At 40.4% G+C, this 25,058-nt stretch overlaps 1 protein-coding gene across 1 annotated transcript; it reads left to right on the plus strand.

The window, feature by feature from the left end:
- The first annotated feature begins 539 nt into the window (after positions 1-539).
- On the plus strand, positions 540-23,362 carry LOC125461577 (uncharacterized). The gene is made up of 9 exons (XM_059652631.1): positions 540-778; positions 3,385-3,533; positions 5,189-5,354; positions 6,185-6,280; positions 11,726-11,959; positions 12,052-12,074; positions 12,156-12,280; positions 19,664-22,551; positions 22,930-23,362. Exons 1-9 carry the CDS (start codon positions 611-613, stop codon positions 23,248-23,250), a joined length of 4,170 nt encoding a protein of 1,389 aa, XP_059508614.1. The 5' UTR covers positions 540-610; the 3' UTR covers positions 23,251-23,362.
- The last annotated feature ends 1,696 nt before the right edge of the window (positions 23,363-25,058 follow it).

The raw sequence follows: 25,058 nt of genomic DNA on the forward strand, positions 1-25,058 counted from the left end.
GGGCTGAAGGGCCTCTTCCTGTGCTGTTCTTTGTTCTTTGTTTTCAACCAGAGAGGGAAGTGGGCAGTAAAATATAAAGGACATTGTTTGTAAATCCAGAATTGTAAAAGAATGAATATTTGATCTAGTACAGTACATTTGATCTAGTACAATACATTTTATAATTTATTGACTATAAATATACAATAGATCTGCTGGCAAGAGGAATTCAACTGGTAATCAATTTCAATTTGTATGTATGTAACGTTTTATGCCATAAATATGTTTTGTCTTAAAGGCCTATAAAGTCATGATCTTAAAATTGCTATGATCCCTTGAGATATGAATGGAAGTAACATGAGATGAGTGTGATGATTCTGATGCAGCATTCTAGACTTTTCATATATGGGCAATGGCATGTCTTCTTGCGCAACATGTGATGCCTGCAACTTTAAATTTAAACACAATGACAGATTGGTGAAGCGCAGCAATGCACTGCGAAGCTTCTAATTCTCTGTGCCTCTTGCTAAAAATACTTTTCAACTGAGAGAATCTGTACAAACAACGGGAAAATCATATGCTGAATCCTACCATTCAGTCTTGAAATTTCTGTGACAAATTTGTTTTTGACATGTCTATCTCAATGGAATATAGCTTAATCTACAGAGATTCGCAAACTATGGATAATCTGAAGAAACAGCTGATTTGCCCAATATGTTTGGAAATGTTTACTAAGCCTGTTGTGATCCTACCCTGTCAGCACAACCTGTGTAGAAAATGTGCAAATGACATTTCTCAGGTAAGAGATGTAGTGGTACTCTAATTCAAAAACTCATGTAAAACAATCAAGAATTAATATATTTAAGCCATAATTTAAACTTGTGGAGATGCAAGATTGATAGAAGTAAATTGCTGCTTAACATGTAAACACTGGAGTTCGGGGATGGGAGATGGTCTCTGTTCTAATGATGATTAGAAGAATTTTGCTTTCAGTATCTTCAGTACAATAAGAAACCAGAACTATTTCAATTTCACTCTGCTTCACCACATGTAATAATTCTAACAGTAATTCAATACTAGCAGATCCTTAAAGAATAAACCAGAACTCCACTTCTCAATATTTACATATAACACTCTTTTGAAGGATGTTTAATTATCTTCGGACTTTTTAAAAAATATGTAGTTGTTTCATATTAAATTGTAAATATGATTCAAAAATACTTTTAATTTTGATTAACAGTGTGTTCCTTTTGAGAAATAATGAAATAAAAAAGAATATGTGTGCTTCAAGATTGAAAAGCACCTATGGAACACTTGGTATTTCCAGAATGACTGTCATATTTATTGAACATCAACAGCAATAAAACTAGTCACTGTGGGTCACTACATTAATGTTGTTTAGTAAATTTCAGGAAACTATTATTAGTCATTTGAAATAACCCAGGTTAATAACCAAGAGCCAACCTGGGTTTGTTGAAAGCAATTTGACTCTAACTAACATAAGCTTGTAGCTGAAATAATGAGGAATGCAGTACGTGTACCTTTGAAAAGGTATTTAATTAAGTGCCTTATTATAGACCTGTTAGCAAAATTGAAGCCCCTGGGAATGAAGGCTGTTGACAGCAAGGACACAAAATTGGCTGTGAGATGGAAAGCAGAAAATAGTTGTGAAAGTCTACTTAAGAAGTATTGTACCGCCACACCGAATACGCACACACACACACACACACACACACACACACGATTTAATATTAGGGACACAGCTACTTTTGATTATATATTAATATTTAGGACTTGTGTACTGGAGTCAAATTTTCAAAGTTTCTAAAATGGTACAAACTTGGAAATGTAGATAACAGTAAGGAGATACCAGTAGACTAAAGCAGCCAATATGTATGACTGCCTTAAAAACAGAGTATAAACTTCTTTATTTCAATTATTTAGTTATCACATCTTCAACATGAAACCCAGAGTAATGGCTTACTTTTTGGATCTAGTTTTATTCTCAAATATTCTATAATTTTGCAAAGTAGAAGGTCCTTAGTTGGAAAGAGAAATGCTGTGGAATGTATAATCACAAAAATGATTTTAGTCCTTTTAAATAAACAAATTTGTTTCAAAGAGCTATTTATAATTGATTGCTTTCTTTATAATACCTGGTGTGCTTTTACTACAAGGGCCAATTTTGCAATCCCTAATAAAATGGCTGCTGGGAGACAGCCAGATCCTGGTTGAAAGCTAAGTAGTTTTGCCAGATTTGTGACATCAGCCTCTGTAACTATTTTAATCTGCTCTCAGCATAGATTCCAGGAGTGCAAGAAGCCTGATAACTGCTAAATGGATGAACAGAGATCAAGTTAGGTGTAACCCCAGAAATTTTCTTCGGACTTATTCCAGATTCGATGAGCTTAGGTGGCTTCAGGCCAAACAAAGTTTAAAAAAAAATTCCTGGTGATCAATATGCAATACTCCAGGAAGGCTGAATTCCAATGAATTCAGAAAAGTGGAAAAACGAACTCAAAGATGACGTTAGAAGAGAGTGAAAGACCACATAAAAAGGAATTCAAAAAGCCTTCCATAAGCATGTGAGCAGTGAAACGTTTAATGGGTAATCTGTCTTTATCTTCGCCAGGGCTGAAGATTTTGTTCCGCTTATTGAAGAATGCAGAGACAAATGAGAAAATGGATGAGATAATTGATTCAAAAATGTTTTTAGAATAACTAACTTCAATTTAATAAGTCATTAGGATTGCGTAGGTCGAATCCAAGTCCTGCAGGGAAAGAATAAAATTTGCTCTCATAGAGAACTGGCATAGCCACAACAGGTTGAATTTCCACCACCTGTGCTGTAACTATTTTCTGGCTAGAAGTCACTATGCCAACAAAGTATATTCTTTCTTTCCCAACTATAGCACCATAAAAGCAATCAGTACTCATCACTGTACAGAAAAGAAAACTACAAGTATCCCTCCCTAAAATTACTGAAATGCATCTGCCGGATAAATACTAGTGAATCATCAGGCAATACAGACATGACTTTTAAAAGACATTACTCAATGTATGAGCAAACATGTCTGAAATGATAATGTTAAAGTTATTACAGTTAGGCTACTTCGAAATTTCAATTCAATTTACTGGTCATCCTTTTCTATCATTTCATAGTTAGCCTTTACATTTCACTAAAAGCCAAGTTTTAAAAAGGGAAGCCATTTTATTATTCTTCATTACTACAATTTATGCAGCGACATGCAAATTCAAATGCATGCTTGTAAAATGTTTTATTTGATGCATTGCCAACATACTTGTGTTTATGAATGCTGTTTTATTCAATTTCTGTTTCTGGCTGTAAGAGCTGGATGTCCAAATCCCAAATGGTGTAATCTAAATGTAATTTTCCTTTGCTAGTCTCGTGGCACAGCTGGAGTTTCAGGAGGTCGTTTCAAGTGTCCATCCTGTCGTCATGAGGTTATTCTAGATAGACATGGAGTTTATGGACTCCAGCGAAATTTGTTAGTGGAAAATATTATTGACATTTACAAACAAGCGTCTTCAAGGTAAAAATTATGTTATTGCAAATCAAATGCAAAATTACAGGGTATCTTTTGTTCAATTTTATAATCAAGAATGGTGAAGTAACTCCACAGAGGCTGGTGCCCCATCACCAAGCCACCCTTTATTTATATGTGGAGATTCCTTGACATTGATCCAACTCTGTCAGAGCCAGTCTCTGAGAATGAACAAGATGTCTGACATTCCTGTTCCTATCTGTCAACCAGGGCTTCCTGATTGGACCAGATTAACCACCCTAATTGGAGAACTCATATTCTATGAGGTCTCTCTGGCTGACCTTGTTCAAATCACTATGTCCCTCCCACTCTGGGTCTGAGGACATAGGCTTTTTATTGTAGCTCCTCCTGAGATATTTTAGCACGGGCAGATTCTTCCAACCTTGCCTCTTGCACCTGGAGCATCTCAGAAGAAGTTCATTCTCCACTTTAGGTGTCAAAGAGGCACTGTCATGTCAACCTCCAGCTTCTGAGCTATCTGCAATGCTTGATGGAGAGGGAGAGCCTGTGGGTTCCGGAACAGTTGGAAAGGCTGTCAAGGAACCGCTATGTGTTGCTCCTGCATCATTTGCGAGTTTGCAGCTTTCATACGGTTCACGTGCTTGCACAGGGCTGTTATACCTGCCCGAACTTGACATGTCAGCAGACCTAATCGCATGTCGACTGTGCCACTTACACAGAGACAGGGCCATTCCCATGGTTCCGACACCAACTTTGTCCCCTGAAATAGCCTGTTTCTTGCTTAGTGGAGTCTTGTGTCCAGCATTGATGTTCCAATGCCGTTTCACTCTGACCACAAACACACACACTAAGGACTCATACACACACGTGCACATGCGCACACGTGCGGACTCGTCTCCTCGTTAGCAACTCTGCTGGAACTGAACCTGTAGGTGCATGAGGACTGGGCCTACAATCAAACAGGCACGGGCACAGTTTCATAACGAGTGAAACTGTAGGCTGTTTCTTTAGGCTGCCTTCAAATACCATTCAAATTTAGGAAATACTGAAATTCTTTGCTGTAAATGATGGCCTGTTATCTGTGACCAACACTTCCCAGAGTCTATGTATTCCAAAAGTTGTGCACAGTTTTTTGATCGTCATCCCCGTATTTGATGAATGAACTCGATGCACATTCCGACACTTTGAATGGGTGTCCACAATGTCGAAGAACATGGAGCCCGTGAAAGGAACTGCATAGTTGACATGTAGTAAGTCCAGGGTTTACATGGCCACTCACACAAATGTGGGGGAACTGCTGGTGGTAATTTTCATCCTTATTGACACTCTGGGCACTGCCTCACCAACATGGGTTATGCCTGTATCCAACCCTGGTTACCAAACATAAAATCCCACCTACATCTTAATTTTGGAAACCTCTGGATGACCCTGGTGGAGTTCAGCCAGTATCTGGCAATGGCCTTTGCTCGGGACAACACTCTTGCTCCCCATAATACTATGTTGTCACTCAAAAGTCATGTCAAATATATTTTACTGTGCGCTTTGTGGACTCAGTTAATCTTAGTGAATAGAAATTGAAGTGATAAGTTTAAGTGAGCTTTGGTGCAATTTTTAAAATTTTGAGACTGACTGGTCAATTTATACAGTAAATGTCACACCCATTTTTCACACAATCAATCTAGGTCTACCGCAAAACCTGAGCAGCCAACATGTGAAGAACATGATGAAGAAAAGATTAACATATACTGCACGTCATGTGAGGTCCCCACCTGCTCACTCTGCAAAGTTTTTGGTGCACATAAAGATTGTGAAGTTGCCCCTCTTCTAACTGTCTACAAACAGCAAAAGGTGATTATCAATTTTAAGTCTATGCTACTGAGCGAGAGTAGCTGTACATGCTGTTTTAAAATGACAATCTCGTATTTAAGCACAATTTCAAGTGTCTCAACTTTTCCTTCAAATGCAGAAAATTGTTACATTTTAATGCCTCCTGATGTCTGTTACATTTTGTAACACGACAGCACTAAATGCTACAGCAGCATCTGTGGAGGGAAAGCAGAGTTGACATTTCAGGTCCAGTGACTTTTTTTTTCAGAATTGATTTTAACCAAGAAAAGTTTGGTGTATATGCTGACAACTAGGGAGGGATGAGGTGGTAGTAAATGATAGGTGGGGATGGAACCCAGCGAGAGAAAACAGCAGTTTGCTAGACAAAGATATGGATAATGGTGAGCCGGGGAAAAAGAAAAGCTGCTTATGGGGACAACTAGGGCATGAAAATGGGTTGGCTGAGTTGAAAGCAGCCCATGTGATCACAAGGCCTAATTAAGTATCGGCCCCTTAAAAGATGAGGCTGAGGAATGAATAATTGGAACTTAAGAGTTGGCAGATACTTTGCATCTATTTATGAAAACATAACAATCACCCTGAAAATAGCTGAAAATGAAGGACGCAGAGGAAGAAACCAAAGGCTCGTTCTATCATTTGATTTTGAGTTGAAAGTTTGTACAGCATAGTTCTCTGTCTGTTGCTGTTGGGCCTTTCATTTAATGAAAATGAGTAATTAGTGAGTATTCACAAAAGGAAATATGGTCACTCAATGCAGAGATTGCTGAATATTTAAGAACATTTTAGAAATGTTGAACTGAAATGTAGGACTTCTTGTCTTTGTTTCCTAGTGTGAACTTAATGATGAAATTGGAGCACTTGCTGCAGCCAATGATGCAACTCAAACATTCATCGCTCATCTGGAAGAAACAAACAAAAATATCGAGGTAGTAATTTACTTAAATCCACGTTCTAGATCTTATAGTTTCTCTATATGTCAGTTTTGCCATCATAATCATTGAGATTTGAAAATGAAGCAAATTAAATTGCAACCATCTGCACAGTTCCAATGTGGTCATTCTACACATTAATCAGTGGAACAGTTGAACATCAACCTAGGCTGTGAATGCTCCAACGCACAAGATCTACAGAAAGGTTGCAGGCAAACTGATGTGCTCAATTAATTTCAAGGAGAGCTCATGCTTTTTAATTACATTATGAGTTGGATTATGCTGGAAAACAATATTGCATTAAGGATGAATCTTGTTATTAAAGAACACATCAAGCATGTCAATTATAGGATTGTGAAAGGTGCTGAGAGTTTCAAATCTCCAGTACTTGCTGGTCAATTTATGCAATCGTACTTTTGATTTGCACATCATTTACCAGCAAGGAATTTCAATCGTTTTAAGAACCTGTTATGTTTACCCATTAAATTTTCCGTAGAAATTAAGGGCTATAATTTAACAGCAGAAGAACCCTTTTTATTACCCAATCATTATGAATACAATGTCAATGAACCTCCAAACAATTTAAAACATTTAATTGCAATCTTGCATGTAATAAATTTTTGTTAGAGATTTTAAAAATGCCACGTGAGAGAGTGAGATACCTAAAGACCCAGGATGATTCCAAAATGGATGAACGTTTCACTGACAGGTGGCATAGAAATGTTGGTACAAAATGTCACAAAATTAGAAATAGGTGGTTTTGGTTTGGGAATTTAAAGCACAGAGGGAAAGAAAATCAGTGAGAGAGTAGGGAGGATAATTTGCAGTGGTGTTCACTGAGCTGGGGACTTCTGCGTTGTGGGGTGAGTATGGGTCCAGCATTCGACCCAGCATCGAGGGTGGAAAAGCATTCCTTGAAGGAGCTGTATGAGGTAAATAAGAATGTAAGGACACTTTGGCAAGACAATCACTGAATTTCTTTGGAAGTTAGGATGCAAAAAGTGTGAGAAAGACCAAATTGTATAGGAGATGCTTTAATAACGGCAAAGACATGTCCAAGACAGTGGCACCAGCAAGGTTGGCAGCATTTGGGCCCCCGGGCCCAGCTGCTCCAGACCAGTTGCTTCCTCCCTTCTTTCCCTACTCTTTTTGTCTTCTTTCTTTCAGTTTTTCTTCATCTTCTTCCTGTTGGCGGTGGTGGGGAAGGTGACATCAGGGAAAAGGGTGGACAGAGTGGGACTCTTGGTGAGGCAGCAGCCTGGCCTGGCCATAGAGCCAGAACCTCCTGGTTGTGGTAGGCCCAGAGTGTGGACTCATGGTTACTGGGGAGGTGGTGGCTGAAGTAGCAGTGCTGTGCTTGTCCTGGAGCGGGGACTCCACATGTCAATGAGTTGACAGCTCCAGTGGAGACAAAGGACTCCTAGTCATGGTAGACCCAGAGTGGGGGCACAAGGCATCATTGAGGTGGTGGCAGCAGCAGCAGAGCCAGTGGCTCTTGGTTGTAGTAGGCCCAGAGTAGGTACTCTTGGTTGTCAGTGAGGCGGTGGTGGCAGTTCCCGGTTGTAGAAAGTCTGGAACCCATGGTCTCCTGGTTATTGTTGAGGTAGCACTGGCAGCTCTTGGTTGTGATGATAACTGATCTGGGAACATCTGGTTGTAGGGTGTGTGTGAGTCCAGCATTGGTGAGCTGGGCCCAGAAATGAAGTGATGGTGCCCAAAGAGTAGCAAGTCTGAAGTTGGTGGGTTCGGCAAGACGGCAGAGGGGTAGCTGTGCAGGTGTCATTGGTCAGATGGCTCCAGGCTCAGAACTCCTGGTGGACTCACTCTCAGTTATATCTTTTTATTCTTAACCAAATGGTGCCAGAATGCGGTGATAGTTGCAGCTTTTCACTGTAATTTACTGTGTTGTTCATTGTAGAGTACAAGTGACAATAAATCATCATTCATCATTCATGAGAGGAGTAATGTGAATAAATGTGAAGATGAGAGGCATGCTGCTGTTACAGGAATTTGTTTGGAACACATGGTGAAATTTATAACTGAGAGCTGTATCTCCAGTAAGCAAACAAGGGTTGCCATGATAATTAGGTAGATGCAGAATGCTAATGTGGGGACTGTGGTAAGACAGATGAATGGCTGATTTGTGTCAGTTAAACTGGGAATTAAAGAGTAAATTGGAAAGTGAGCTGCAAGACAATTATTCTATTATTATTATTCATGCATGAGAATGCAATATGAGTTTCAAAGTACATTACCCATCCCTAATTGCCATTGAGAAGATTTTGGTGAATTTTCTGGAAGCATTGTGGTCTGTGGTTGAGACGTATCCATAGTCCAGGAAATACCAAGATTTTGACCCTGTACCTACAATGTGTATTTTGTTATGATCTTTGTCGGTATCTATAAATCTTAAAAAGAGATTTGAGCTTCTGGTAACCAGCTGACAGTATGGCATGGCAAGATTTTCCATTTTAAGACATTTACTGAACAAACGTATAAAACGTATAAAATTATAAATTTGGAGTCAACCGTAAATTTTAGGAGTGATTCCAGTTATATTAACATACCACTGTCCCCATGGAATTTAAGAGCTGATAACTAATTAGTGCTCCCAATTTTCAAATCGGTCCCCATATCTCTCTTATGCCAAGTAGTAACTTCAGGTGACTAAGCTCAGATACTTCTCTCAGCTTTTGGGTAGACCAGCAATAAAGTTTGTCTAAATAATTCCTCTTTAATTTGGCCATGCCAAGACAAATTTCTTGGAATCTTTAGATGTCAGAGGGTCCATGTCTTTGGCTAGCGATTGTATTCCTTCAACAATTTGCTGGGCTGGCTTACAAAATCAGAACAGCACTTTTGCCCACACAGAACTCCTATTTCTTTAAGATATTCATTGTATCCTATAGGGAAGTCTATAGTCTAATCTGAAGAATGCCAGATTTTCAAGGATGATACCAGGACCAGATAGTTTGAGTTATAGGAAGAGACTGGATAGACTGTGACTTTTTCCCTTGAGGTTGAGGGGTGACCTTATAAAGGTTTATAAAATCATGATGAACATAGGTAAGGAGATTAGCGAAGGTCCATGTCCGAGGTTAGGACTGTTCAATAATTGAAGGCATAATATTGAGGTGTGAGGAGAAAGATTTAAAAGGGACCTTAGGGGCACCTTTTTCATGCAGAAGATGGTTCGTATGTAGAATAAGCTGCCGTGGGAAGCAGTGGATGCAGGTGCATTTACAATATTTAAAAGACTTTGGACACGTACATGAATAGAAGGATTTAGGACGATATGGGTCAAACACAGGAAAATGGGATTAGTTTAGTTTGGGAAACCTGGTCAGCATAGATGAGTTGGACCAAAGAATCTGTTTCCATGCTGTATGACGCAATGACTCTGTCCTTTTTCCCTTCAGGTAGAAATGCTAAATACCTTTACTTCATCCAAACTGTGTTCCGTTATAGAATTTAATGTTCACAGCATGACGACAGTTTATATGCAGGACAGGCAATGGCCCAGTGGCATTATTGTTGAACTGTTAATCCAGAGATCCAGGTAACATTCGGGGGACCTGGGTTCAAATCCTGCCATGACAGATGGTGGAATTTGAATTCAATAAATATCTGGAATTAAGAATCTATTGATGACCATGAATCCATTGTCGATTGTCGGAAATTTACCTGATCTGATCTACGTGTGACTCCAGTCCCACAGCAATGTGTTTGACTCTTCACCGCCCTCAGGGCAATTAAGGATAGGCAATAAATGCTGCCCAGCCAGCGATGCCCCCATCCCATGAATGAATAATGAAAAAGAAATGCCTTCAGTACCTTTCTGAGACTGACAGATTCAGAATCTACTCATTGTAAACTCAGGGATTGCTACCATTATTTTCAAGTGTAAATGTTTCACTGAGAAAGATAAAGGCAACCTAAGTCTGCCTTTTATCTCTAGCAATCAGACCACTCAAGCTTGCTGCCAAACTGCAGGACAGGTTGCGTGACCCCATGTTTATCCTCAATTTAAAGCATCGGTCCCAAAATGTATTAATTTTATTAATGTCATAATTTAAACAGTTTCTTATTCAAAATGGGGCATGACTTGGAATAGAAGGTAAGGATGATATTTTGGAGGTAGACAGATATGTTGGTATGTTTGGATATGTTTGGAGATATGTTGGTAAACGCGATGAGGAAGTTAAAAACTGAAAGAACTGCGAATGCTGTAAATCAGGAACAAAAACAAAGTTGCTGGAAAAATTCAGCAGGTCTGGCAGCATCTGTGAAGGAGAAAATAGAGTTAACGTTTCAGGTCTTTGATGAAGGGTTCTGACGAGATTTTCTAACAACTTTGTTTTTTGTTGAAGACGGGAAAGTTGCCTGGCTCTGTCAGATCTGCAATATATACCACTACTCGTTCTCATTTAACCCATTCCTCCTCTGTACAAAACACTGAAGTCTCATGTCTTAACTACTTGTGCAACTGGACACATTCTATCTCTGCTATCTACACATCCTCCCTCTCACACCATTAGCACTATTTCTTTCTTCTGGTGCTTGAAACAACTGTAAGATTATCCCATGTGGAACTGATATACCAACTTCATGAAAACCTGCATTGTCTCTATTTTTATAAGGTTAAATTATCAGCAGAGCATTCATTAAATAGACCATCAAAATATCTGAATTCTCAATTTCTGTCAACAAGTCACCACATTTCCACATGTCAACCAATCCTGTCTTCCATCTGTATGTCAGAATACTACCCATTTGCCTGAACAAGTGCAGCTCCAACAATACACAAGAGGCTAGACACCATCCAGGGCAAAGCAGTCCACTTAATTGGCACCATAAACATTTACTTCCACCACTGATGCTCAGTAGCAGCATTATGTAACGTACAATATTTCCATGATGCGGAAATTCACCAAGGCTGCTTAGACAGCATCTTCAAAATCCACAACTACTATCATTCAGACAAGGGCATCAGATATGCGCAAGTTCGCCTCCAAGCCACTCAACATCCTGAATTGGGAATATATCACTGGTTCCTTCAGTGTCATTGGGACAAAATGCGAGAACTTTCTCCATAACAGCATTGTGGGGTTAGCTACACAAATGGTCTAAAGTGGTTCAGGAATGCAGCTCACCACCACCTTCTCAAGGGGTCCTAGGGATGGCCAATAAATGTTCACTTAGCCAGTGATGCCCCATCCTATATGTGAACTAAAAAAGGAGGAAAAGAGTTAATTAATCCAGATCAATCCAGTAGTTTCCCTGTTCGGTCAGCTGTTTGATTGAAATGTCTCCAGAGAATATTCAAAGGTGATTTTGTCATGCAGTTAGATTGAGATTTCCATTTCGACTGTCTCTATGAAATTGTACAAATACGAAGTGCTGTCATTTTCTACAAGAATTGTTCCTATTTTTGTTTTAAAGGATAACTGTAGAAACCAAAAACAAATTGTGTGTGAAAAGATTGACTCCTTAATTTCAATCTTGGAAGGGAAAAAACAACAGATGTTGCAAAAAATCACAAGTGAACAAGATGAAAAAATGAACCACTGCAAGTCCTTGATTAAATCATATGCCGAACGTATACAATCCATGTCTAAGCTTGTAGAATCTGCACTACAGTCACTGGAAGAACCGCAAATGGCAGTCTTTCTGCAGGTATTAATATATTTTAATATTTAACTTACGCCTGTTTTCCTTGTGTAGAACTTCAATCAGAAAGTTTCAGTTTAATTATTTTTCCTTTCCAGAATGCAAAGATATTGATAGCTAAGTAAGTACATACAATAGTTTACCAATTATCAATTTAAGAAACCAGTTTGAATGTAATTAGTAAGGTTTCTTCTATAATTAGACTTTCAGAGGCGACGCGAGCATCAGTGATTGAAGATTTGGAACATAACTATGAAAATATGAATCACTACAATGTAGATGTTGAGAAGGAACAGAATCTGCTCCATACTATTAATTTCCTCAAAGGTAAAGGAATCTTTCTACATAAATTATTTTCACAAATTGTTTTATAAATTTGTTGCCTTTCTTACTCAACTTAAACAGCATTAATTTTGTTTTGAATGATATAAGCAATGTATTAATACTAACTAATCCTTTGTGATGTTTTCACACCAAGACCAGGATGTTTAGTTGATGAGATGGAAATATCTTTAGCCTGCTGTTTCCTTCAAAGCTACTTCGTATTTTAGGTTTAGTACTCATTAGTAGGTGAGTTGTTTTTATTAAACTTTTATCTGGTGATTCCAGTCTGGCCCATTACTGCTCCATCAGTGCACACTCAACCATCAGCAAAGAAATAGAAGGTGTCGTTCACAGTGCTATCACATGGCACATTAATGACCTTATCATTGATCCTCAGTCTGGGTTCTATAACTCATTACAGCTGTGCTCCAAAATGAACAGGAAAGCAAAATTCCAGAACTAAGATGAAAATGATTATCCTTGACATTGAAGCAGCATTAGCTCAGAGTGACATCAAAGATCTCTAGTAAAATTAAAGTCAATGGGAAATCAAAGGAAAATTCTTCACTAATAACAAAGTGTGGAGCTGGATGAACACAGCAGGCCAAGCAGCATCTCAGGAGCACAAAAGCTGACGTTTCGGGCCTAGACCCTTCATCAGAGAGGGGGATAGGGAGAGGGTTCTGGAATAAATAGGGAGAGAGGGGGAGGTGGACTGAAGATGGAGAGAAAAGAAGACAGGTAGAGAGGAGAGTATAGGTGAGGAGGTAGGGAGGGGATAGGTCAGTCCAGGAAAGATGGACAGGTCAAGGAGGCGGGATGAGGTTAGTAGGTAGGAAATGGAGGCACGGCTTGAGGTGGGAGGAAGGGGGTTGGATTGAACCTCACACAAGGAAGTTGCTTATGATTTTTGGAGGTCAATCATCTCAGCCCCAGAATATCACTTCAGAAGTTTCTCAGGGTAGTGTCCTAGGCCCAACTACATTCAGCAGCTTTGCCAAAGACCTTTCTTTCAGTAAAAGGTCAGAAGTACCATGCTTGCCGACAATTGCACAAGTTCAGTGCCAATTGCGACTCAGCAAGAACTGGCACATATTCAACAATATCAGTCTTGCTGAATTTCCTCATCCTCAACATGTTAGGAGCTACCTTTGATCAGAAGCTTAATTAGACCAGGGCAGTAGGTTGGCTCAATGGATAGCCTTGCTGCCTCATAGTGCCTGTGACCCGAGTTCGATTCCAGGCTTCAGGTGACTGTGTGGAGTTTGTACATTCTCCCCATGTCTGCATGGATTTCCTTTGGGTGCTCCAGTTTCCTCTCTCAGTCCAAAGATATGCAGGTTAGATGGATTGGCCATGCTAAATTGCCCATAGTGTCCAGGGATGTATGGCTTACCCATGAGAAAAAGCCGGGTTATGTGAATTGGGTTGGGGCTTGGAATGCTTTTGGAGGGTCAGTATGGATTCGATGGGCTGAAGGCCTGCTTCAAAGCTTTACGGATTCTTTTCTATGATTTCTTTCTAAATTCTGTAGTTCAAAGAACTGTCAGAGGCTGAGAATTCCAAAGTAAGTACCTCACCTTCTGACTAGCAATTGATTGTCCAATGCCTACAAGGGAAAAGTCAAGAGTGTGATAGAATACTGTCCTAGATGTGTACAACTTCCTGGCAACAACAAGTTCAACACCATCCAGGACAAAGCAGCCTACTTGACTAACCCATCCACAAACTAAAACATTCATTCATCTTGCAATAGCTATAGTGGGTGTAGTGTGTACAATCTTCAAGAGGCACAGCAATAAACTCACCATTCCTCCCTTGAAAGCACAATTGAAATTCGTTATTTTTAGCCCCTAAAAGATCAAGGGCTGCGGACATAAGGAGCACCACTTCCCTGTTTCACTCCAAGGAACACACTATCCTGATGACAAAACAATATTTCCATATTCCTTCATTGTTCCTCAATCAAAATGCTGGAACTCTCTGCCTAAATGCGTTATAGTCACTTGCTGATGCCATCCTCTTAGGAATGTTTTTTCTTTGCCATGTTCTCTGATGTTTTCCAGAACTGTGATCCTGACATTGAAATCAGATAATTCATGGATGAGAAGTACTCAATCTGTGACAATGGCAACAGCGATCAAATTCTCTTCAGGACATGCTTTGCAATTTCCTAATAAAATACTATGGATGCTGGATATCTGAAATAAAAACAGAAAGTGATGGAGAAACAGAGCAGCTTTGGCAGCATCTGTAGACATTAGAAACAGAATCAATGTTTTAAATCTTCTGAAAACAAGTCATTTTGAATTTTAGCTCTGTTTCTCTCTGTCAGTACTGCCAGACCTACTGAGTTTCTCCAGCACTTTCTGACTGACTGATTTCCTGCTTGCCAATGATCCCGCACAAGTTATCAGTTCAGAGTTGGGCGTACAATGTCGTTTAAACTTGTTTTCCAATGCATGTGACAACTTCAATCTAACACTCAGCATGAAGAAAACTGAAATAATATACCAGCCTACTTCATAAAATTCTTACCTCAGGCCCGAGTCTTCAGCCTAGTATCTATCAGCAAGGGATAAATTTACTTACTATACTTATCATGCTTATGCTTGAGCAGTCTGCGTGATGATGCGATGCAAGCATAAATCACTGAAGCAAGTGTAGCCTTTGATTGCCTTTCAACATTAGTCAGGGGTTGGAGAAGAATATGTCTGTGTATGAAATTGAAAGTCTACAAATGGTAGTCCTGTTTATTCTGCCCTACACAAGTGAAACTTGAATTGTGTGTCAGCACCATACCAGGAAGCTCAATCACTTCCACATCAGCTGCCTTCAGAAACTTCTAAAGTTTAGGTGGTAGATCAAAAAACGAATCACTCGGCTGTTGAACTGAGGTGGTATGCATTCACACATCTTGAAGCTGTCATAACTAAGACGGGCTCTTCACTTAACCTGAATTCTGACATTTGCTTACTAAAGTGATTTTCCATGAAGAACTTGAGTCTGAGGTGCACTGTCAAGACGATCACAGGAAATGATACAAAGCCCTCTGAAGGCTTCACTCAGGAGTTTGATTTTGATCTCTGAATCCTGGGAGAAGCTCAACCATAATCAGTACAAATGGCACAACCAGGCAAGGTATGCACTCCCTTTAAAAGCTAAATGTATATCATAGGTAGAGAAAAACAAAAGGAGATGAAATTTTGAACTAGCAGCTTATCAAATCATAACTATCTGTGGTATCCCATTTTCAAAAGTATCTTTGAGACAAGGTCATATCAATCGGGAACCTATCAAATGTACCAAATGAAAGTCATGGTCTTCATCTGGAAGGACAGCAGACATATTGCAGCATATCAGTTTCAGTTTAAGAAGGCCATTTATCACTACCTTCTGGAAGGCTTCTGGGGATAGACAACATATTTCTTTGCCAGCGCCACACCTGTCCTCAGAGTATTTTTAAATATGTAGTATATTTTAAAGCCTACTAACAATGTATAAAATCAGAACAGTAGTAACTATTTGACCCCTAGATTTTTCCTCACCACTCAATAACATAACGGTTTGAAACATCTCAAAGTGCATCACTTCAATGGGCTACTTTATGATGTGTAGCCACTGTGATAATGTAGAAAATGTGGAAGTTAATTTGCATACAGCATGTCCCACAAATAACACTGCAATGATGACTGAATAATCTCTAGACTAGGACACTTCAGGGAACTTCTCTGCTCTTCATACAAATAGTGCTTTGGGATCTTTTGCATTCATGTGAAAAAGATAGGAATTCAGTTTAATATCCTTTCTGAAAACAACATTGCTGACACTGCAGTTCTCTCTCAGTTTTACATGGGGAGTATCAACCTGGATTTTGTGCTGAAGTGTCTGGATTAGAACCTGAGTCCACAAGTTTTTGACATGGAAGAAAGAATGCCATCACCGAACCAAGACAACTTTCCAGGCCACGAGCCACACATTCAGTCTTTGCTACTTCTGCTCAGTTAATGACTAGAGCATTTCCTTAAAACCCAAACATTATGACCACTCCCTATTCTTGCATTTCTATTTCTAATCTTTACTACCACGGTGATATCCTAAACCAAGCTAATCCTAAACATTTCAAATTGGATACCACTTTAGTAATAGATTCTTGTGCACTCAACATAGCTGAATTTCATTAATTTTTAAGAACAGTTCAAACATTATTCTGTACAGGCAAGTAATAGTAGTTGAATAATACCACTTCTCTCATGCAAAACGCTTCGCTGAGGTTGAAGTTTAAGATAGATTGAGATACCAATGTGTTAAGGATGATTCTACATTTTAGTAGCGTAGTTAGGACATAGACATAGAAAAGTACAGCACAGTACAGGCCCTTCAGCCCAAGATGTTGTGCCGTGGAATAATCCTAATCCAAAAATAAAATAACCTAACCTACATTCCCCTCAATCCACTGCTGTCCATGTGCATGTCCAGCAGTCGCTTAAATGTCACAAATGACTCCACTTCCACGACTACCACTGGCAACGTAATCCATGCGCTCACAACTCTCTGGGTGAAGAGCCTCCCTCTGACATCTCCTCCATACCTTCCTCCTAACACCTTAAAACTATGACCCCTCGTGGCAGTCAATCCTGCCCTGGGGAAAAGTCTCTGGCTATCGACTCTATCCATGCCTCTCATTACCTTGTACACCTCGATCAGGTCACCTCTCTTCCTCCTTCTCTCCAGAAAGAAAAGTCCAAGCTCAGTCAACCTCTCCTCGTAAGGCAAGCCTTCCAGTCCAGGCAGCATCCTGGTAAACCTCCTTTGCACCCCCTCCAAAGCCTCCACATCTTTCCTATAATAGGGCAACCAGAACTGGACACAATATGCCAAGTGTGGTCTCACCAGGGTTTTGTAGAGCTGCAGCATAACCTCGCGGCTCTTAAACTCGATCCCCCTGTTAATGGAAGCCAAAACACCATATGCTTTCTGAACAACCTTATCCGCTTGGGTGGCAACTTTGAGGGAGCTATGCACTTGAACATCAAGATCCCGCTGTTCCTCCACACTGCCGAGAATCCTGCCTTTAATCCTATATTCAGCATTTAAGTTCGACCTTCCAAAATGTATCACTTCGCATTTATCCAGGTTGAACTCCATCTGCCATTTCTCAGCCCAGCTCTGCGTACTGTCAATGTCTCGCTGAAGCCTGCAATAGCCCTCGATACTATCAACGGCACCTCCAATCTTTGTGTCATCAGCAAACATACTAACCCACCGCTCAACCTCCTCATCCAAGTCATTTATAAAAACTACAAAAAGCAGAGACCCAAGGACAGAGCCCTGCGGGACACCACTCAGCACTGACCTCCAGGCAGAATACTTACCATCTACAACCACTCTCTGCCTCCTGTCAGCCAACCAATTCTGAATCCAGACAGCCAAATCACCCTGTATCCCATACCTCCTGACTTTATGAATGAGCCTACCGTGGGGAACCTTATCAAATGCCTTGCTGATGTCCACGTACACCACATCCACTGTTCAACCCTCGTCAACCTGTCTCGTGACCTCCCCAAAGAACTCAATAAGATTTGTAAGGCATGACCTGCCCCTCACAAAGCCATGCTGACTCCCTTTAATCACGCTATGCTTTTCCAAATAGTCATAAATACTATCCCTCAGAATTCTTTCCAAAACCTTGCTGACCACAGACGTAAGACTGACCGGTCTGTAATTTCCAGGGATTTCCCTATTAACTTTCTTGAAAAGAGGCACACAATTTGCCTCCCTCCAATCTTCCGGTAACACACCTGATCACACCTGATCTTCAACCTTGGCTACATCATCTCATGCTATCCTCATTTCTCTTGATTTGTAGCTCAAAACCCATCGAATGCAGTTTCGAATATGCTCAATTAACTCAATGAGACTTGGCAATGGGATAGTTGTCAGCACATAAATCAAATTTTGATGTCTCAAAAAATTCCTGAATAAATAAAAGATTAACTTATACACTGAGTATAAAAATGAGCCAAAGGCATCGGTGTGTGGGCTTGCCATTTGAAAAGTTGTTGACATCTGATGCACAGTCTTAAACAACTGTGCTTCTTTGCAACACAGCCTATATAACCTGCTGGATCCTGTCTACTCAATTACAAGATTTTAGTAAATCAAGCACACACAGTGGGCTGAGAAATTGAGGCCAACCACTAATGCAAGTTGTGTCTGTAAAGGGGATGCGTAGGTGAACTTGTATGCTGAGTGTAAGCAATAATGTAAGTTTTGTGGCCTGACAGGTTTTGTTGTGCACTCTGTTGACTCATATGCTGCAATTAACCGTGTTCCTATGGAAAAGATGTAATAAAAGCAGTAATTGACATGATTGTAATAAGGTTTCACCAGAACTGAAGCCTGTTAATTGTATCACATTGGATTACAAATGCGCAGATGTGATAAATGTGCTGGACGTCATCACACTTTATCATATTTTAATTTCTTTTTTTTAGGCCTGACGTTGCGCTAATTTTCAAATAGTAGATTAGTGTAGAGGAAGCTAAAACTTTTGTCGAATAACACAAGACAAATACAAAATAAGTCAACACATTATGGAGCTGGAGGTACACAGTGGGTCAGGCAGCAATCAGAGGAGTAGGAAAGTCAATGTTTTGGGTTGGGACTCCTCTTCAGAACACTTCAGAAGTCCTGACCCGAAACATCGACTGTCCTGCTCCTCTGATGTTGCCTGACCTGCTGTGTTCCTCCGCCTCTACATTGTGTTGACACTGACTCCAGCCTCTGCAGTTCTTTCTCTCTCCGAGTGACAAACGCTGAACAAATTAGGTTTGATAAATCACTGATGAAGTCATTGTGCTAACAAAGATTTACCATTACTTTCAGAAGTAACTTATTGTTAAGTTGGTCTTTGGTAAATTGAAACAGCCATAAATATAAGTTTCTTTAAGATCTAAGCCTGAAATTATGTTGATGTTTTAACAATAATTGATCATTTCTTATAAAATAGCATACCTAATTCTTAATATTTACTTTTTAAATGTTAAGTGGGCTAAAATCAATTTTCATTACTGCCTTTAAAAGCAAGTACTGTATCAATGTTGTTCATATATTTCCTTCATTGACTAATCAATCCAATTTACAATTCTCTTATTAGAGTAAAATTATACTTCCAAAACTTGATTCACAAATTCCAGGAACTCATAAGCCTAAATAATGGTGTATTAACATTGGTTTAAACATTCTAGCAAAAGAAATAAAAATGAAAGAAACCAAATTACTTCCATAGATGCAAATGTTTTTTCAGAGAATATCGCCTCAAATAATTTGAACCCTTTTCTTTCAATGTTATCTAAAAATAATGTAAAGAATGTTGAATTGCAGTTGAAGAGAAATCTGAAGAACGGGTTGAAGATGAGGAAGATGCAGCAGAGAAGAATGAAGACACTGAAATTGCGGCTGGACATTTAGAAATGCCTGGAACAGAATGTTCAGATGTTATCACTAAAGTCCTTATAATGGAGAAATCTAATGTTGAATCTTTAGATATTGTGGCTAAAGTCCATTTAACAGAAAAACCTACCACTGAAACTTTAGGAACTGAAGATATTTCTTCTTCAAACCAAGATCTGCACACTGCAGGTTCTGTGGATAAAGTTCGCCAGGAGGAAAAGCCTGATCCTGATGTGTCAGGTGCAATGTTTGAAGTTCATGAAGTGGAAGAACCCAGTGCTGAGTGTTCAGGTCCTTTATTTGAAGGTCAGGAAGAAGAAGAGTCCAGTACTGAGACTCCATTTGTTGTGGTTGAGGCCGTTGAGAAAAGAGAGTCCAATGCTGAGTTTTCAAGTAGGGGGATCGATGTCTTTGAAGACAGCAAACTCACTTCTGATTCTTCAGGTACTATGGCTGAGGTCCCTGAAGAGGAAAAGGAACCCAGCCCTGAGTCTTTAAATGCTGAGGCTGAAGTCCCCAAAGAGACCAGAGCTGTATCTGTAGGGCCTGTTGCTTTCATCCATAAAGAGAGAGAACCTACCTCTGAGTCTCCAGGCACTGTAGTTCAGGGCCCAGAGGACAGAGAGACCAATTTGGACTTTCCAGGTGCTATTTCTGACCTCCCAGAAGAAAAAGAGCCCACACTTGAGTCTCTAGGTGCTGTGGCTGAGGTCCCAGAGGAAAAAGAGCCCAGCTCTGAGTGTTTGCATGCTGTGGCTGAGATCGCTGAAGAGGAACCCAGCCCTGAGTCTTCAGATGCTGTGCTCAAAGTCAATAAAGAGGAAGCACTCAGCTCTGAGTCTCCAGATGCTGTGGCCAACATCCCTGAAGAGAAAGAGTCTAGCTCTGAGTCTCCAGGGTGTGGGGCCAATGTCCCTGAAGAGAAAGAGACCAGCTCTGAGTCCCCAGGCACTGGGGCTGATGTCCCTGAAGAGAAAGAGACCAGCTCTGGATCTCCAGGGGGTGTGGCTGATGGCTTTGAAGAGAAAGACACCAGCTCTGAGGCTCCAGACACTGGAGCTGAATTCCCCGAAGAGAAAGAGTCCAGCTCTAAGTTTCCAGGGGGTGTGGCTGAAGTCCCAGAGAAAAAAGAGGCCAACTCTGGGTTTCCAGGTGTTGTGGTTAATGTCACTGAAGAGAAAGAGACCAGCTCTGAATCTCCAGATGCTGGAGCTGATGTTCCTGAAGAGAAAGAGACAAGCTCTGAGTCTCCAGGTGCTGGAGCTGATGTTCCTGAAGAGAAAGAGACCAGCTCTGAGTCTATAGTTGGTGTGGCCAATGACCCTGAAGAGAAAGAGACCAGCTCTGAGGCTCTAGGGAGTGTGGCCAGTGACCCTGAAAAGAAAGAGACCAGCTCTGAGTCTCCAGGTGCTGGAGCTGATGTTCCTGAAGAGAAAGAGACCAGCTCTGAGTCTATAGTTGGTGTGGCCAATGACCCTGAAGAGAAAGAGACCAGCTCTGAGGCTCTAGGGAGTGTGGCCAGTGACCCTGAAAAGAAAGAGACCAGCTCTGAGTCTCCAGGTGCTGGAGCTGATGTTCCTGAAGAGAAAGAGACCAGCTCTGAGTCTATAGTTGGTGTGGCCAATGACCCTGAAGAGAAAGAGACCAGCTCTGAGGCTCTAGGGAGTGTGGCCAGTGACCCTGAAAAGAAAGAGACCAGCTCTGAGTCTCCAGGTGCTGGAGCTGATGTTCCTGAAGAGAAAGAGACCAGCTCTGAGTCTATAGTTGGTGTGGCCAATGACCCTGAAGAGAAAGAGACCAGCTCTGAGGCTCTAGGGAGTGTGGCCAGTGACCCTGAAAAGAAAGAGACCAGCTCTGAGTCTCCAGGTGCTGGAGCTGATGTTCCTGAAGAGAAAGAGACCAGCTCTGAGTCTCCAGGTGCTGGAGCTGACGTTCCTGAAGAGAAAGAGACCAGCTCTACGTTTCCTGGGGGTGTGGCTGAGGTCTTAGACGGAAAAGAGGCCAACTCTGAGTCTCTAGGTGCTGTGGCCGATGTCCCTGAAGAGAAAGAGGAACCCAGATCTGTGTCTTCAGGTGCTGCAGATGGGATCTCAGAGGAAAAAGAGTTGAATCCTGAATCTTTAGATGCTCTGGCTGACATCTTAGACAAAAAAGAGCCTAATTTTGAATATACAGTTGCGACAGCTGAAATTTCAGAAAAAAAGACCAATTTTGAGTCTTCAGGTGCTGTGGCACATGTCAATACAGAGCCTGTAGGTGATTTTCCTCCAGGGGAAAATTCCAATGCTGCAAGTTATTTTGTAAAGGATGAAGGCCTTTTAACAGAAGAGTTAAATACTATGAATTTAGATGTTGCAAATGCAATTTCTGAAACAAAAAAATCCAATGAGACATCTCTAGATGTTCCAAATGCAGCCTCTAAAATGGAAGATACTAATATATTGACTGTAGACACTGAAGAACCAGCAGAAAAATCTCTTATTCCTGTGGCTGTGCTTCTTCCAGACCAAGCCTTTGTCATAGAAGAAACTATGGTTGAACCTCCAGGTGGTATAATTGCCACATCTAAAATGCAAGAGATCAATGATCCACTTTCAAGTACTGTCAATGCTGTTACTTCAGCAGTGGATTCCATTATTGCAGCTCCAGTTGTTATACATACTGTATGTCCAGTGGGCCAATCAGAACTGGCATCTCCATGCACTGTGGATGGAATTCCTCCAGGAATAGAGCCAATGGTTCAACTGATAGATGCCAACGCTTCTAAATTAGGACAAGAGAAGGCTGAAGTTGAGGAATTTGGAAGAATTGTACAACAGGTACTTATTTCTGAATTTCATAGTATTAACTGAGCAATAATGTCAAATGGACAGTGCATGTGTAGAAAGCGTTCACTTTGTCTTATCCTGAATGCTAATTTGAACATTATTTTTATAGCTGCTCTCACTTTACACTTTGACCTTGAGCTAGTTAATATGTTCCTATTGTAACTTTTGATGGAATGGTTATGTAAGGCTACAGTGCAGTTGAATGTAATGTGTAGTTTTGATTCGTTGCTGTTCATGTTAAACTCAAACATTTTAACAGAACAAGTACCAATGTTTCATAAAGGCTTTTGATTGTTACTGATTGAAAAAATTGTAATATTGTTGACAACTACTAACATTGCCTTTTAACCTATGTTTGTCCTTGCTAAGGATTCTCTGTTAAGTGGAAGTCATGATGCTGATGATTTAAAAATGGCACAATTGTTGGAAGTGGTTGATGAAGAAATCAAGTTTTACCCAGGGGAGCAAAAATGTGATTCCTGGCATGTCATGAATCCCTCAGGGCCAGCTACAAGCATCACCCAGCGTGTCACCTCTCAAGATCAGATTGGACTAACATCAACAGAAAAGAATGAGCTGAAGCCTGAGCCCAACTCTATTGTAACTATTGATGGTTCACCAGGTGTCGTAAAAACATCTGCCAGTGAAAATGAAATGTCATCACCTGTAATACAGGTCAGTGGAGAATGATTTTAATGCCTGTTCTGCAGGAATGGTTATCTTCCATTGTAGGACTGATATGGTTTCCTGTAACATCATGCATTTCATTGTCAACGTCACCTGTGATTTGTTTTATACGTTCAGTCTGTCTGCATTCCTTTCAGCAAAGAGCACTATTTGATTATAGTGTCATTTGTGGAATTTGAGAGCATTCAATGAAAAATAAATGTGTGAATTATGAATGGTATTCTTATTGACTTATTTGGATGACAAATTGATTTTTTACATATGTTTGATGCTTGTCTGGAATGATGGTGACTGAAAGGATGGTGAGCACCCAATTAAATAAAAAAACTTTCAAAAAGAAATTCGAGAAAGGCATGAAGGGAAAATTAGAATGGGAAAGTGCAAGGGGGTAAGAGCAAATGGGTAACTCATTTGAATAAAGACAACAAAGTGTAGAGCTGGATGAACACAGCAGGCCAAGCAGCATCTTAGGACCACCTAGGCCTAGGCCCGAAACGTCAGCTTTTGTGCTCCTAAGATGCTGCTTGGCCTGCTGTGTTCATCCAGCCCCACACTTTGTTGTCTCGGATTCTCCAGCATCTGCAGTTCCCATTATCTCAGCTCATTCGAATAGCCAGCATAGTCACAAAGATCTGACTGTCCTTGTTATATGCCAGTATCATTTTATACAGTACAAATCAACGTACAAAATGGGAACAGAAGTAGGCTGTTTGACTCCTAAATTATTTTCAGCAGCCTGTAGACTATTCCCACCAGTGACTCTTTTCACCTACTATTTCTCATTTCCATAGAAGTCAATTCTACACCCTGATCTCCTGAACCAATGTCATCTCTAACTATTGCATAAATGTTTTCCTTGATTAACAGTATTACCTTTATCCAGCTTTCAATTTTGCTGACTGTAATATGCTCTCCCAAAGAGTCAGGACATAATTCAGGTCATCCTACAGCCATGCCTCCAATATGACTATCAGTTACTTGTGTATTTAGGGGAATGCAATGGTGCGGTGGTATTGTTGCTTGACGAATAATCCAGAAATCCAGGCAATATTTTAGGGACCTGGTTTTGAATCCGATCATGGCAATGGTTGAGGAGGCTAACACGCTAATGCAAAAGACAAGGTGCAATATCTGAAACAATCGTCAGCTGGAATGCAGAGTGGATGTTTGATTATGGCATCATTGAAGGTCCTGAGCACCACAAATACCAGTCTTCAGTCAGTTTGATTCTCTCCAGTGCTATGAAGAAATGGCTGAAGGCGCTGTATACTGCAAAGCCTATGGGCCATAACAAAGTTCCAGTCTTAGTACTGAAGACTTGTGCCTCGGAACATGCTGTGCTCCTAACCAAACTCTTCCAGCACAGTTACAACACTAGTATGAACCTGATAATGTTGAAAACTACCCAGGTACATCCTGTGCACAAAGGCAAGTCAAGTCTGACTCAGCCAATTACTGACCCTTAAGTCTCCTCTCAATCATTAGTAATTCAACCATTCAGTTCCTAACGTCATTATAGTTTTGGTTCAAACATGACCTAAAGTGCTGAATTCCAGAGATGAAGTGAGAATGACTGCCCTTGACATTAAGGCTGCTATTGACCAAGAGTAATATCAACCATAATTAGAGTTAATGGACATGAGGGGAAACCTTTCTGTTGACGTAATACCTGGAACAAAGGAAGATTGGATAGTGGGTATTGGATGTCAGTTGTCTCAGCTATAGGAGATCTCTGTAGTAGTTCCTCAGGGTAATGATATAGGCCCAACCATGTTCAGCTGTTCCATCAATGATCTTCCCTCCATCATCAG

This window comes from Stegostoma tigrinum, chromosome 19 (assembly GCF_030684315.1).
Source record: "Stegostoma tigrinum isolate sSteTig4 chromosome 19, sSteTig4.hap1, whole genome shotgun sequence".
NCBI lineage: Eukaryota > Metazoa > Chordata > Chondrichthyes > Orectolobiformes > Stegostomatidae > Stegostoma > Stegostoma tigrinum.

Excerpts from the sequence above, each read along its gene's own strand:
- LOC125461577 (XM_059652631.1), top strand. The coding sequence starts at position 611 with ATGTCTATCTCAATGGAATATAGCTTAATCTACAGAGATTCGCAAACT. Across the intron at positions 5,355-6,184 it reads CTGTCTACAAACAGCAAAAG|TGTGAACTTAATGATGAAAT; the intron begins GTGATTATCAAT and ends TTTGTTTCCTAG. Across the intron at positions 22,552-22,929 it reads TTGGAAGAATTGTACAACAG|GATTCTCTGTTAAGTGGAAG; the intron begins GTACTTATTTCT and ends GTCCTTGCTAAG.